The 14,747-nt window shown below is 59.5% G+C and overlaps 1 protein-coding gene across 5 annotated transcripts in view; it reads right to left on the bottom strand.

The window, feature by feature from the left end:
* The window catches only part of RIPOR3 (RIPOR family member 3), a 75,204-nt gene that overhangs the window by 3,365 nt on the left and 57,092 nt on the right, over positions 1-14,747 (bottom strand). For 2 of the 5 annotated variants that reach the window (XM_058685949.1, XM_058685948.1), the window contains exons 5-20: positions 14,575-14,598; positions 14,252-14,305; positions 13,497-13,646; positions 13,275-13,338; positions 12,878-12,921; positions 12,563-12,688; positions 12,340-12,485; positions 10,726-10,855; positions 8,819-9,391; positions 5,228-5,358; positions 4,715-4,843; positions 4,187-4,310; positions 3,425-3,560; positions 2,625-2,786; positions 1,860-2,021; positions 1,150-1,352 (exon numbers count right to left, since the gene is read on the bottom strand). In XM_058685949.1, the coding sequence (XP_058541932.1) occupies positions 1,150-1,352; positions 1,860-2,021; positions 2,625-2,786; positions 3,425-3,560; positions 4,187-4,310; positions 4,715-4,843; positions 5,228-5,358; positions 8,819-9,391; positions 10,726-10,855; positions 12,340-12,485; positions 12,563-12,688; positions 12,878-12,921; positions 13,275-13,338; positions 13,497-13,646; positions 14,252-14,305; positions 14,575-14,598 (2,358 nt within the window). The remainder of the gene's footprint in view (positions 1-1,149; positions 1,353-1,859; positions 2,022-2,624; positions 2,787-3,424; positions 3,561-4,186; positions 4,311-4,714; positions 4,844-5,227; positions 5,359-8,818; positions 9,392-10,725; positions 10,856-12,339; positions 12,486-12,562; positions 12,689-12,877; positions 12,922-13,274; positions 13,339-13,496; positions 13,647-14,251; positions 14,306-14,574; positions 14,599-14,747) is intronic. The other 3 variants (XM_058685952.1, XM_058685951.1, XM_058685953.1) reach the window with 2 other exon arrangements.

Below are 14,747 nucleotides of genomic sequence, written 5' to 3' on the forward strand. Positions count from 1 at the left end.
TGGAGAATAAGGTTGCCGTGAATGGGGGGTCAGCCGAAGCCATGCTGCCTGTGGCTAATCCTTCTAATGCTGGAGGGCTCCTCGAGCCCTGCTTCCCCTTTTCTAAACAAAAATCGGGCTGTGATCTATTCATCTCTGGGCCAGGCGCACCCAGTCCCAAGACGTATGCTGCGGCGTTTGGTGTCTCTCTAATAAACACACTGGTCCCTGGGCTGATGGTAATCAAAATGAAGAAAGCTCTTTTCATCTAATAGTATTTTCCAAATCTAGATAAAATGCCGCATCGGAGCGATCCGATGTCTGGCCGGGGCCACTCGAAGAACTGGACGTGCAGAGGGAGGCCCGAAGGCCGAGCACCTCTTCCCTTCAGCCCTGGTCGCCGGTCCCGGCAATGACCCCGCCCCCTCCGCCACATCCGCCAGAAAAGAGCTGCATGGGCTTCACGAGACTCTGCAGGTTAATTAGGAAGCGTGTGAGAAGGTATCCGGCCTTTGGGTGGCCCGAGACTACAGTCAGGCCTCGGTATTGCCCTCCTCTACCTTGGGGGCTGGTACCGTCAATCTAGAGTAGTCACAGGCCCAGGAACCTGAAGGGCAGAGGGGTCCGGTTTCTTGGTTTTCAAACGGACTGAACCCAACGAATCAGCCAGCCACACGTACTAGCTGAGGTGAGGCTGGCCGTCAGAACCCTAAGGAAGAAACGCTCTCCGTGCAAGCGACATCTCAGACCAAACGGGAGTGTTGGCGTTGGCGGCACAGATGCACGAGGCAGTAAGACGTGAGGTTCCGTGGGTCCCTCGGGTGGCCGCCAGCAACCCCAGGTCCCTCCCCAGGGCTGGCGTCGCCCAGGGCAATGGCCTGAGAAGGACAGCATGCATGCACGTGCCAGGGAACCTCCCTAAATCTAAACATCCTGGGACACCTGGCTGGCTCGCTGGCTCGGGAGGTGGAGCAGGTGACTGGGTTGGAAGTTTGGGTGTAGGGATTATTTAAAGTAGAATCTTTAAAAAAACAAACAAAAAAAACCTCGCAGCGAAGGCAACCCCCTTCAGAACATCCCTTGTTATTTTTCCGAGACGAAGCCTGTGTCCCCCTGGCTGTCACACATGTAGCCACGGGGCTGCCGCCTCCCCGCCTCCCCCCACCGTACCTTCTCCCGAAAGCTCTGGTTCCGTGCCGCGCTGGCCAGGCGAGCACTAGCCGCCCTGCACACCCGGGGGGTCCCGTCCAGCTGCAGCAGTGCCCAGGCCCGCAGCGTCTGGGGCAGGGGCTGGAGCTGGCCCAGCCGCTTCCCCTGCAGCTTCCTGATCGTCTTGACTTGCCCCGCACACTGCAGCTCCTCGGCAAGTGTTACTGGAAGAGAGGAGTGGGCCCAGGGTCCCTCTGACTGCGGTCGGCGGTACAGCTGCGCGTTCGTTTGGCCACCGCCGTGTGTTCGTGTTCGGGAAGCAGATCCCAGGGCAAGCCCCCACGATCACCAAGACGCAGCCTAGATCGGCCTCAAGGGGGTGCCTCCTGGAATCTCTAGGAAGGCTTTCCGGCAAGGGGTCAAATCACCCTGAAAATTAATAAAGCCTCAGCCCGTACTTTTAAGGACTCCGGCCAGCCACCCGTCACCCTCCTGTCCAGCTCTGACCTCTGCCCTGTGCCTTGTAAAACCTCCTTCCCTCGGAGGTCATCTCCCTGCGTGGGCTGAGTGTACAATCTAATTCCATCTGGGGTCTCGAAAGGACAGCCGGAGGGGAAAGACGCAGTGGCTCGAAGACACTGGCTTCCAAAGAGCCAGGACAGAGGGCCCCACGGACGGAGACGCCTTCGTTCTCGGCGTTGCTTTGAGTCGCCCTCCCTCCCAGCCCCTACCTTCTTTGGTGAGCTGGGCAAAGTGCTTCTCTAGGTCAGACACCCCCTGCCTCTGCAGGTAGCTGTGAAACTGGAACCAGGTGACCGTCTGTTCTTCGGGGAGCCCGGCTCCGGGGAGCAGCCCACCACAGCTGACCACCTGCTCCAGGAGCCTTCGGCATGCTGGCGAAACAGGAGAAGGCCGTGAGGAGAGACTGGGCCCCGTGGAGCTCCGCCGCCGGGCATGGCTGGGGCGGTTTAAAGGCCTTCTAACGGCATGCGGACGGGTGTCCCTCACTGTGCCTCCTGTGCCCAAGAGAAGGAGCACGCTGCGGCTGGGGTCCGCAAGCCCCACATGTAGACATTCCTGGGGTGCACTCCATGCCCGAGGCTGGGGACTGGGAGTATTCAGGCCAACTAGCAGCCAGATGCTGCTGGCTGGAGCTTCCAGAGGCCCTGGAAGGGAGGACGGCTGTCCGCTGTCAACAGAGAAAGATGCTCTGCTTTCTGAGGAAGAGTCCAGCCAACGCTTTAAGACACCTTTACCCTGCCGACCTTTCTAGAAGCGTTCTTTCCTAACCCCTTTAAGGTTCCGGTGGAAGCCGTGCGGTCCATCCCCAGACAGATGTGCCAAAAGGCTAACATTTGCAACTTCAGGGCTTCGCAGACCCCTTCCTGTCCCGGGAAGAGGCAGTGATGTGTAGCTGAGAAGCGCCCTCCCTCTGGTGCCATGGAGACAGAGACAAAGACGGGGCTAGAATGAGGCCCTGGGGCGGGAGGGGGTACCTGTTTCCAGTTGTCCCGGGTATTTCCCTCGGACTCTGTGCAGAAACGTCTTCTTGAGTTGGTTCAGCAGTGTCGTGCCAGAACAGGACAGGACCCTGCCGGGCTCAGTGCACCCTCTCCACAGCTTCAGGCACCCCTTCCTCCGTGTGGCCTGGGGGACAACTGAAAGCCCGGGTCGGGACCCGACTGACGGGAAGGCCGAGCAACCGGGTGGCCCCAGGATTTCCTTCCGCTGAGGCCTGAGAGGTCAGGGGCGACAGGGTTTCGTGCAGCTTTCCTTCCCACATCGCAGCCTGACACGCCAAGGACCGGCGGCTTCGGCCGTGGATGCCTTCCCCTGGGCCCATACCGCGGTCCTCGCAGCTCGGACAGCCGCTGCCACCAGCCTCTCCTCACGGGCAAGGGGAGGCTCCGTGGGGGGCAGAGGCAGAGCGGGGGTCACAGCTGTTTCTGGGAGTGCGTGCCGTGTGCCTTGAACGCGTCCTGGCGATTACCTCACGGAACAACACTACCCAGTGGCCTCCTCTTTAGACAGGTGGGGAAGCTGAGGCCCAGAGAGGTGAGTCATTTGCCCAGAGCCACACAGCCCACCGAACTAACTCCAAGGCTGTGTGGCCTCCCTTCTGCGCCCCACAGCGTGTACGTCTGAGCACAGCCCCGCCACCACCCCAGCTCGTACCCTCTGGGCGCCAGTGAGCTTTGGGCATCAGGACGGGAGACGGGGCTCCCCTGCCCTCCAGAGCCCATCGCTTCGTGCCGTCCACACGAGAGCGGCCCGTGGGCAGCGGGCAGTTACTTACTTTCTTCAATGGATGCTGCCTTGCTGACCTTCTCAAAATCCAGCACAGAGAGCATCTCCAGAACCTGCTTTTGCTGCACAGCTTCTTCCAGAAGGCATTCCTGGACCATCCTCGACAGGTTAGGAGAGGCAAGTTTCTGGGAAGCAACCCACGATGCTCCAGGTTAGCACAAACATGCCCTCTGAGGCCGGCGATCACGACCACGGCCCCCACCTGCCTCCCCCCAGCTTTTCTGTGCCAGTGGTAGCTCTCTGACTCCCGTCTGGGGGTTCCTGCTTCCCCAAGGTGGCCGAGATGATGGGATGCAGGCTGCGGCTTCTGGGGGCCTCCTCTGCTACCAGAAAGGGCCAGCCTGCCTGAAAGTGAAGCCAGCCGACGCAGGAAAGCAGAGCTGAGAGAGACCCAGTTACGATGTTTTTTGAAATCCTGGATCCACCTGGGCCTGAAGCCTACCCCAGGGCCTTCGAGTTCCATGAGCCAAAAAGTTCCCTTTGGTTGAGCCAGTTTGGATCGGAGCTCTGGCAGCTGCCGCAGAAAGCCACAGCCGCTGCTTTGGGGTCAGCACTTGGACTTTCAGGAGAGCCACGTGACCTTTCACCCAGGCCTGGACCTTCCACAGAGGAGCCTCCCCAGTCTCACTGGCTCTCTTCCTTGCACCGTGCTCCCCACCACCGGCAAGATCAGATCTTCGCAGAGAGGACTCCCGCCCCCCAGCCCGGCTTCCCGGCAGGCCGCCCCACCCCCCACATCCCGTGGCCACACCTGCAGCAGAGTTTTGCAGACGTGGAGGTGGACGGTGAGCAACATGTCCAGCTCCGGGGTGCCGGCCGTCAGCTCCCGAGGTGACGCTGTCCGTGCTGGCAGCGGGGGCGGGCTCCTGTCCTTTCTGAGTTGGATTGAGAAGAACTGGGTGACCGTGCCAGTTAGCGGCTCAGCTCCCTCCGCGGGTAGAGGAGACCCTCCCTCCCTGGGGAGCTCCGATCAGGGAGGCCCGCTCCAGAGCCCAGGCAGATAGAGTTACACCGAGGAGAAAACCAACAGAAAAGAAAAGGCAAAAGCCGTCAACGAGGGGTGGCACGGGCCCTGGAGACTGGGGCGGGGGGCGTGGGGGGCCACCTCCGGGATGTGCGATCTGAAGGCAGAAGGCTGCGGTTCAAGCTAATCCTTAGCTCTGTGACTCTGGACGGGCCTGCCCCCATGGCCTCAGCGTGCTCATCTGTGAAGTGGGGACAGGCACACCCAGCTCCGGGCAGTGAGGGGTCAGGGTAAGCCTGCCAGCAAGCATCGCACCCGGCACCACGTTGGCCTCGTGGTGGAGGCCGAGCCCGAGGCCTGAGGAAGGACGGACGCGACACTGGGATGCTGGGTGGGATCGTGAGAGGAGAAGACGAGATGTACTGTGTGTCCTGTCTGGTGCTGCTGAGATTCGGGTACAGGAGCCGGGCGTGAGCAGGGCAGGTGGGGGTGGAAGGTTACACAGAAGAGGGGGCCCATGTCCCTGCTGCCCGTTTGGTAGAGGACAGAGGTCCTACTGTGTCCCTTGTTATTTTGTAAGAGAAGAACCCAACCAGGCCATTGCCCGCAGCTCGGGACCGTGCTGGGGGGTGGTCGTGCACTCAGTGGTCAGCACGCCCCTGCTCTGTGCCCAGCGGCAGGCATGCAGGGGTGGGGGGGCGCAGCAAAGGAACAGAGTAAGTACCAGTCGGGACCAGGGCGATGGAAGGCTGAGGCTGCAGGGGCCGACAGGAAGCGCGGAACTGAGGCCCGTCGCCAGGGTCGGTGCTGGGAGGGGAGGGCGCCTACCTGGGACCCTGGCAGCCCCCACACAGGGACAGCTCCTGCGGGGCGAGGTCAGCATTGAGGAAGGCGAAGCTCTCCAGGATGCACTCCATCAGGCTCTCGGAAGAGGCGTGCTCCTGGCGGGCGCCACGGGGCTGTGGACAGAGCGGCAGGACCTTAGGCCACAGACCGTCACCACCGGGTCCAGGTCATGAGCACCGCCCCTCGGAGCCCAAGTGCAACCCCCCACATCAAGGATGGGCACAGGGCTGCGGAATCCCCCGAGGCCCCGCCCGAATAGCCTGGTAGGTACGGCTCCAAAGCCCGAGGGACACAGACCTGAAAAGCCTCTCCTGGGCTCACAGACGCCCACGGGGACAGGGCGAGAGACAGGAGTGAGCGGGCAAGTGATTGGGGTGGGGGGAGCCCGAGAACATGTGTCCTCCCCCAAGAGGCCAGACTGCCACTCTGCTCCAGCTGACACCTGCTGCTTGGGAATGTGGGGCCAGACTGTTCACTTTTCTAAGAAAAGCTGGAAACCTAGATTTTTGTGGGAACCTGCTAGTTTTTGAACATTGACAGCTAATCCCAAATTACTGTAAAAATAGGGTGTGAGTCAGGCTCAAAGGGAGGCTCAAAGGCTGCCCGGTGAGCTTCTAGATTTCAGGGTCTCTTCTCCCAGGGAGATGTGGAAGGAGAGGGTGTTTGAGGCACCCCCTGACTGGCAGGGATGAGGAGAGTGCTGGTGCCACAGGTCCTGCCACGGGCTGAGTCCCCCAAAGGCAGATCCCTTCCTCGGGATCTAGAAATCCATTGCTGGAGATTTTGGTCTCCCCTCCATCCAGGGCAGGACCCCAGGGCTTGCTCGGTCCCCATCCCTGGCACGCCCAGGCCACGTCCCACACGAAGCCGCCCAAGGCACAGCCTGAGCAGATACCGCCTTGAGAAGCAGAACTAGGCTCCTAAGAGTTGAGCCCGCGGAGAAAACCTTGTTATTCTCTTGTTAGAGAATAACAATGGCTACTTGCGGATCTTTCCTCCAGCAAAAAAAAGTACATTGGTGTATATATGTGCGCGCACACACACACACACACACACACACACACACACCAGTTCTCATTATTCCAGGTGGTACCAAACCATTGCTCCTAAGAGAAATGCAGAGACCACTAGCCTCCGGTCACATTTTTATCAACCCATCAGTACAGAACCTCATTTCATGTGTACTTCTGTTTAAAGACACCTTATTTATTTAAAAAAAAAATTTTTTGTTTAATGTTTATTCTTGAGAGACAGAGTGTGAGCAGGGGAGGGGCAGAGAGAGAGGGAGACACAGAATCAGAAGCAGGCTCCAGGCTCTGAGCTGTCAGCACAGAGCCCCACGCGGGGCTCAAACTCACAGACCATGAGATCATGACCTGAGCCGAAGTCGGACGCCTAACTGACTGAGCCATCCAAGGGCCCCGAAGACACCTTATTTAATTTACACTGACAATTCGTTCACACTGAACTCACACCTGGACGAGGCTTATGTAACATGGATTTTGTCAGTGAGGCCCTGCACAGCCTTCCTGGGCTCAGGAGCACTGGATAGCACTTCACGCGGTCGGGCCCATCCAACAGCTTGAAATCACGAAAAGAGAGGGCAAAAACGTGAAACACGCAGCACAAACTAGACGGCAGAAAGGGCACACGCGTTGGGACCGGGCTGCAAGAAGAAGGCAGAGTGTGTGAACCCTCTGTGAACAAGTGAACCCCTGGTTCAGCCCCAGCCGGGCACGTGCATGGCAGGTGACTGCACGTGCCCGCAGATGACCGTGAGCGCATCACGAGTACTGATTTTGGAGTTACAGGTAAGCCTTACAGCAAGTAGATGAATGAGAAACACACAGAATCCATGAATGGTGAGGACCGACTACGTGTATACACACACACACACACACACACACATTATACACATACACATCAAACTAAAAACTGGCCTATGCTCACTTTTATTCTTCGAATTCAGTTTGGTACAAGAAGAAAAGCTCCTCAAGTACGTTTAAAAGTATTGCCTGGCGGGGCGCCTGGGTGGCGCAGTCGGTTAAGCGTCCGACTTCAGCCAGGTCACGATCTCGCGGTCCGTGAGTTCGAGCCCCGCGTCAGGCTCTGGGCTGATGGCTCGGAGCCTGGAGCCTGTTTCCGATTCTGTGTCCCCCTCTCTCTCTGCCCCTCCCCCGTTCATGCTCTGTCTCTCTCTGTCCCAAAAATAAACAAAAAACGTTGAAAAAAAAATTAAAAAAAAAAAAAAAAAAGTATTGCCTGGGGGACCCCTGGGGGGGCTCAGTCGGCTCAGGTCATGATCTCACTGTTGGTGAGTTCGAGCCCCGCATCGGGTTCTGTGCTGACAGCTCGGAGCCTGGAGCCTGCTTCGGATTCTGTGTCGTCTTCTCTCTCTGCCCCCCACTCACACTCTGTCTCTCTTTCTCTCAAAAATAATAAAACATTTTTTTTAATTTTTTAAATAAAAAAATAAAAGTATTGCCTTACTGCAATATTATTTTAAGGCTTTTATGTAAAGGAGGTATGATTTTTCAAAATACAGCCATGTGACAGAAGCTGCATGTTGCAGCCTCAAATCATTCCACACAGAAAGGCTGTTAAGAAATACAAAAGAAGTGACTTTTTTTTTCTTGAAATTCTCCGGCAGCTCCTTTTCAAAAGAACATAGCAGTGATAAACAACTTTGTTTTGAAGTTCAGTTTTTAAAGATACAAAGTGAAACTTTCTGTCACTGGTGCTGAACGTTGGAGGTGGGTGTGTGTGTGGCCTACACAAGAGAGCGGTTTCAGCAAGTAACTGATGCTTAAGTAGCTGCCACTGTTGCACATTTTGTTGTCCATACATTTAAAATGATGTAATAGGGACGCCTGGGCAGCTCAGTCGGTGAAGCATCCGACTTTGGCTCAGATCATGATCTCACACTCTGTGGGTTCGAGCCCCGCGTTGGGCTCTGTGCTGACAGCTCAGAGCCTGGAGCTGCTTCGGATTCTGTGTCTCCCTCTCTCTCTGACCCTCCCCCGTTCATGCTCTGTCTCTCTCTGTCTCAAAAATGAATAAACATTCAAAAAAAATTTTAAATAATAAAATTATGTAATCAGAAAAATCGAATAAATCTGCCCAGGCCAGCACTATTGAGAGCCACCCGAGGGCAGCTCCTGCCACGGGCCCTGTCGAGGAACAAGCTCAGAGTAGGGTGTGTGGCTGCTCGCGGCCTCTTGTGGCACCAGCTCTGACCCTAGACACGCCCCGGGTCTGGGAATTGAACGCCCAACCTCAGCCCCACCTGCCTGGGCCAGAAGATGCCAGAGGGGGCCAGGTTCTCTGGCCAGACAGCAGGTTTTCTACCCCGGTCCCCGACTTCCACTTCTAATCGTCCTCCCGGCCAGTGAAGGCCATTGTTATCCCCACTGGTCAGGTGAACAGACTGAGGCCCAGAGAGGAGACGTTGCCCAGCTGGGTCACAGGGGAACGAGGCCAGGATGCCGGCCCAGGCTGGCTGCCCCCAGAGTCTGCTCCCAGTCGTCAGGCGCTAGTAAAGCGGGGCTGCTGGCCCTCCAGGAATAAACCCACCTTCAGCCGGTCCCTGCAGCCGAGAACCTGGTACTCCAGCTCCCGGAGCTGGGGCTGGGCAGTATCCATGGACCTCAGTAAATCCAGAACCTCTTGCAGCGGCCTCTCGAGGGTCACCCCAGGCCCATCCACTCCGTCCTCGGCTTCTCCTTCGTCATCGTCTTTCTGGCTACCCGGGACTGTATGCTTGTGGAATGGGGAGCCCCGTGGCAGGCTGGGGCCCTCTGTTCCCAAATTCCTCCAGCCAGGCTGCTCCACAAATGAGCCTCCGGCCGGGTGGGCCATCTCCGGCAGGAGGCCCAGGGATTGGGGGTCCTCCTGGGCCTCCTCTTCGATGGAGGTGTTGGGGCCAATGGCCACGGGCAGGAGCCCCACGTCTGAGGTGGATGCTGATGTGCTGGTCTCAGTGTCTCGGGGGTCCTCAGAGCTGAAAGAGTCCATCTCGGGCAGCTCCTGACTCCGGCTCCGCAGGCCGGACCCCCGAAGGTCGCTGTCGGACAGGTAGCCGAGGATGGAAGGGGCCTTTGGCCCACCCAGCAGCAAAGCCTGCTGCGCTGGCCGCTGCAGGACAGACTGGGGAGGGGGACACAGGACCAGCCTGACTGCCACACCAGGGACTTCCTGCCATCCCAGCGGGGCTTCCCTCCATAAAGACTTGCCCCGCACACGCACATTGTCAACGTGACTGGGGTCCACCAAGGTGATCGGTGAACTGGAGGTGTTGACGGGACCCTGCAGCCCCATCCCCCCTCTAACCCCCCCCCCCCCTTTCCAGCCCCTGAGGCCACTTTGCTGCTTGTCACATCCTCCCAGCTCCACACCTTCCTGTCCCAAGGCCTTTTAGAATGACTGCTCTCTTCCTGGAACATTCTTCCCATATGTCTTTGTGGTCATGCTCTTGGCCCCTCAGGTCCTTACTCAAATGGCACCTTTTCTGGGGACCTATCCCTGGACGCCCTGTTTTCAATAGCAACTCCCACTTTGCCCCAGAAGTCCCCTCTCCCTCCCTGGTCTGTGTTCCCGTGGTCCTTAGGCCCTTGATCAGCCGGCGCTCCCTGAGGACACTGTCCCCACCTGGCCTAGAACAGAGCCTGGCACAAAGTTGTGAATGAGCGAACAGCTGACACCAAGCTTGCCCCGCTCTGCGGCACCCCCTCCCTTCCCCTTACCAGACAGACCAATAATAATGTCTGATGTTCCAAAGCACCATCTGTTTTTATCAGGTGTTCTTTGAAAGCTTTCTCATTCATTAACTCACTTAATCCTTGCAAAACCTCACCACAGTGGTGCCGTTATTTTCAGTTCTCGGATATAGAAACTGAAGGCCAGAGAGGTTGGGTGACTTGCCCGAGGTCACACAGCAGGTGAGAGACATAAATAGCATTTGAACCCAGCCGTTCCGGCTGCAGAAGCCAGACTCTGGACCACGTATGATTTCTTTGACTGTAATATGCTGGGCGCACCATGGCCAGAATACGGAAGAGGTTGACAACAGTAGCTGGTGCTAAGGAAGGGGCCCAGATCCCCGGAGGTCACAGGAAAGAGATGTTTTACTGGACACCATGTCAAGGTATTACCTACTGGAAACGTACATTAAATTTAATTTTGAAACAAATAGACTATGGCTGGGGTGGTAGCACCATACAGAGAACCCCATTCCAGGCTTCCAGGAGAACCAGCCAGGCCTCGAACCAAGTCCAGAGGCCCCCAGAATGGAGGGCTGACAGGAAGGAAAACAGGACAGAACACCACCCAGGATGATCCCCAAACCACGGAGCACGAGTCCAAAGGGGGACCGGAAGTGCCCGGCTGCCGATCCCAGCCCCACGTGCTGGCCCCTGGGGAGTCGCGCCCACCCACGGTCCTGGGGTGACCACAGCATCCCTGCCCTGGTGAGGCTCACTCACCAGGTAGTACCTCTCTCGGAAGCTGGGCGTGCTTGGGGGTGTCCAGTTGTACAAGGAGCCCTTTCTGCTGCCCATGGAGAACTTGCCCGTAGGGCTGGGCGACACCAGGAAGCTCTCGGTGTCAAACGGGCTGGAGGAGAGAACAGAGGGCCGGGGTGTCGTCAGTGCCTGGAAGAACGCGGCAGCACAGAGAAGACCTCGGGGGACTTCAGAGGAAATGGAGCTTCGGGAGGGGCCTGGCCTTGCCTGGGGTCACAGTCACAGCCTAGGGATTCCAGGGGCACATTCTCAACCCCCTTGGGAACATCTCACCACCCTGAGGGCCCTTAGCCCCATGGCAAGGGGCAGTGACTGGCCACCAGACGTGTGAATGACACCCCCTTCAGAGGGCCCCTCAAGAAGCTGAGCGGAGGCACAGTGGACACTCCGTTCTGCCATTTTCTGGATAAACAACGTCACCATCCCTCTCATCCCGATCTGTAACAGGGGTGCCATCATTTATGGAAGGACCTCTGTCGGTCATGGTCACACGTAAGGCTGAGAAGCCAAGGTGGGTGTGTGAAATACAGGGGAGCTGGGGCTCCAGCCTGGCCCTCACCCAGCCTGCCCTGGGAGCCAGTAGGTCTGGGTAACCTCCCTGCCGCACGGACACCGGCTCGCTCTCCTTTGCACAAAGGCCTGGCTCCTGCTCTGTGGGTTCTAGACGCTTCAGGCCAGCAGGACGCCTGCGTCCTTGGATTTGCCCAGCCTCGCATCGGATGGTGCTGGGCCGCCCGCGATCCTATAGACTTGAGGGCCTTCCCTGGAAAGAATAGTGTGCAGCCCCCACTGGACGGATGAGGACACTGAGGCTGGGGGTTCACCCGGCTCACTGGGAAGAAAGCGGCCTCTAGTGGCCCCAGGCCAGATGGAGAGACTGGGCAGAGCAAGCTCCAGAACGGAAGAAGCGTGCCCCAGCCCCTTAGCTCCTGCTGCACCTGCCTCGGGGAATAAAGAGAATTCTCTCCAAACACGAAGTTTCATTTGGGGCAAAAGAGCCCTACTGACAGAAAAACAGAGCCTTTAGAGACCACCAGCATTCACTGAACGGCCCAAGAAGGTGACGAGTCGGCCGCCCCAGATGGGCACTCCCCCTTGCCACCTGCGATGCCCGATGGAGAGCCCCCAACCTGGGAAGGACGTGTTTTCGTGAGCGTCCCCATCCGTGGGGTCTGGGGTCCACGGGGCCTGGTGGACGGCAGGGGCCAGTGGGGAATGAGGTGGTGGGAGCAGTGAGGAGAGCCCTCCTGGGGAGGGGCAAGGCTCCTCCCTGGAACCCAGCCCAGGAGGTCACCGGAAAGGGTCCTGGCCAGCATAGGCGGTTCGTTGAAGGAAGGGAATTAAGACTCAGAGGGGCGGGGGCAGGGAGGCTGGGCAGAGGCTCCAGCCTGGCCGTGGGGCCCAGTGAGGGCAGGAATGCCCACAAGTGGATGCTAGGGTGTGGTCAGGCCACCAGAGGAGCCAGCGAGGCCCTCTTCCTTCTGCTCTGGGTGGGAGTCCCCTCTAGGTGGGAGTTTGGGGCCAGCCTTGGGGAAGGACATCGGGGCCTGGGGAGGAGGCCGGCCCCCTACTCACTTCCACAGCACCTCCAGCTGTAGCTTGATGGTGCCCAGCTCTGTGATGTCCACCACGATCACCTGCGGCCTGGTCGTGAAGAAGTCAGTGATGTCACAGGTCACTGTGCCCACGGCCAGTGAACTCAGGCCCCTCAGCTCTGTCACCTGAGGGGGTGGGAGTTGTGGATGACGCCTGAGCCCAGCCTCTGGGCACCCTATCCCCGGCCCTGTGCCTCACCCACCTTGATCTCCAAGTTCTCGTGCAGCGTGGGGATGAAAACCTTCTCCTCCTCCTCCCAGGTCTGGCTGTCATCAGACTCGATCCGGCCCTTCAGCTTCCAGCGCTGGCGGCCCAGGCGCATGAGCACCTGTGGGCCCGAGAAGGGGCCGGTCAGCAGCCCCAGGGAGCCCCTCCCCCGCGCCACCTGCCTGGAGGCCCTTCCTGCTAGCTGGGAGGGGATGGGGACAAAGCCCAGCTGGGACCCTGGTTCTCAGCAGCTCCCGCCCCCCAAAGGCCTTATGGGAAGCCCTGAGGACTGACGCCCGAGTGGCCATACCTCGTACTGGTCTCCGGGACAGAGGCGTGCATAGCCCACGAAGCCTAGAACAGAGACAGGCTAATCTCCTCTCCGCCCTGCTCTGCCCCTGCCCCACGGACCACAGGTCCTCCCTGGGGGATCCCCTGCCCACGTGTGGCTATCACCTTCAGGGAGGGATAAATCATCATGACGGACAGCGGACAGGCCCGGGCCCTCATGTCCACCTCAGGGGATGGGACTTGGCTGAGGTCACAAGTCACGTGAGTGGAAACCCAAAGTTTTCCTGGACCCCTGGGACCCTGACCAAACCCCCAACCTCAGCAGAAGTCCCAGGACCCCCAAGACGGCCTGACCACCACCCCCCCTCCCCCGCCACCACCAAACCGGCTTCTGACCACCGACCCTCGTCTGTTACCTTTCATCCTGATGTGGAACTCTCCCAGGTGAACCTCCAGGGCCCCCTCGATAAGCCACATGTCCTGCAAAGCCCCACACCAGGCGGCTCACGGCCGGCCCCTGGGCCCGGTGAGGTGGGGGAAGGGGGGCCCACGGATCCCGCCAGCCGGAGGCCCCAGGGAGCAGATGGCAATGGTCCTCGGGGTCCAGCCCCCCCAACACACCCCTCACTGCCCCCCACCTCGGTGCACTCCTGCAGGCTGCGGCCCAGCTCCTGCAGGCTCTCCCGGGAGGCGCGGCTGGGCGGGCACCTGGAGAAGGCCCTCTGCATGTTGGAGGCCCCGTCGCGCAGGCGGCACTGGATGCAGTAGCCCTCGTAGAGTTCGTCCACCTGCGGGGGGCGCGCAGGCTGGTGGGCGCGGGGGCCCCAGGCCTGCCTGCCACTCTCACCCTCGGGAGAGGCCGCGCTGCCCTGGGTCCCCTGCCCCGGAGAGTGTGAGCCCCCGGGGGCAGGGGTCACATCTGCCCGGCGCCCGGTGGATGCCTGCGCACGAACCGGCTGGGCGAAGGCATCGCTTCCCCTCTCCCTGCCCCACTTTTGGGCTGCAAAACAGGGGAGGTGGGTTTGTGATATCCTGCCCGGCCAGCGGGCCGCCAGTGAGAACATGGAAGAGTTGGTAGGTAAAAGCTTGAAGGGCTTGCTGTGTGACCTTGGGCCTGTCTCTGTCCCTCTCTGGGCCTGTACTCTCCCATCTCTGCAGTGGGGTGGTTGGACTCAGTCTCTCACCCTGTGAGCTGGAGCATGAATGCGGTCTTTTAAACCCCACAATCCTGGGGAGCCCAGCCACCCCCTGACCCACCCCCCCACCCCCCGCCTCAGGGCCCAACTCTTGCATTTCCTGGGCCTCCTTGCCCCCCCCCCGCCCCCCCCCCCCCCCCCCCCCGCCGCCTGGCAAGCCCTAGCCCTGCCCCGTGACATCCAGGAGGCAGGCTGACCTTGCTGATGTGAAACTCCATCTTCCGGATGTGCCTTTCCACAGAGCGTGTTTGCTTCTCCCAGAAAAAGAGAAGGTACTTTGAAAGTAGCCTGGGCCACCCCCTCCCCGGCCCCCACCCCCTGCCCCTTCCTCGGGTCCTAACACAGAACTGGGCTCCCAGCCAGGCCAGCCCCTCAGCATCCTCGTGGCTGAGCCCGTTTCCCCATTTTACAATTGGGGAGGAAACCCTCCTGTAGGATGGCCTGAGGGACGAAACGCGGGCAATGACATCAGTCCCCCATGAGCCCACCTTGCTTACCGCAGACAGAAAGTCTCACCCACCTTGTCCAGGTCGTAATAGAAAGCCTGTGGGAAGGAGAGTGGGGAGAGACAGGTGTCAGGGCTCTGGGTGCTCCTCCACGACCCACGTGGCTACATCCCAGGGGCACCTGAGCTCGGAGGTAGGAAAACCAGCAGCCACTCCCTCCTCTGGGCCCTGCAGTCAGCGGCCCGGT

The sequence above is a fragment of the Neofelis nebulosa genome, chromosome 9 (genome assembly GCF_028018385.1).
Source record: "Neofelis nebulosa isolate mNeoNeb1 chromosome 9, mNeoNeb1.pri, whole genome shotgun sequence".
In the NCBI taxonomy this organism is placed as follows: domain Eukaryota; kingdom Metazoa; phylum Chordata; class Mammalia; order Carnivora; family Felidae; genus Neofelis; species Neofelis nebulosa.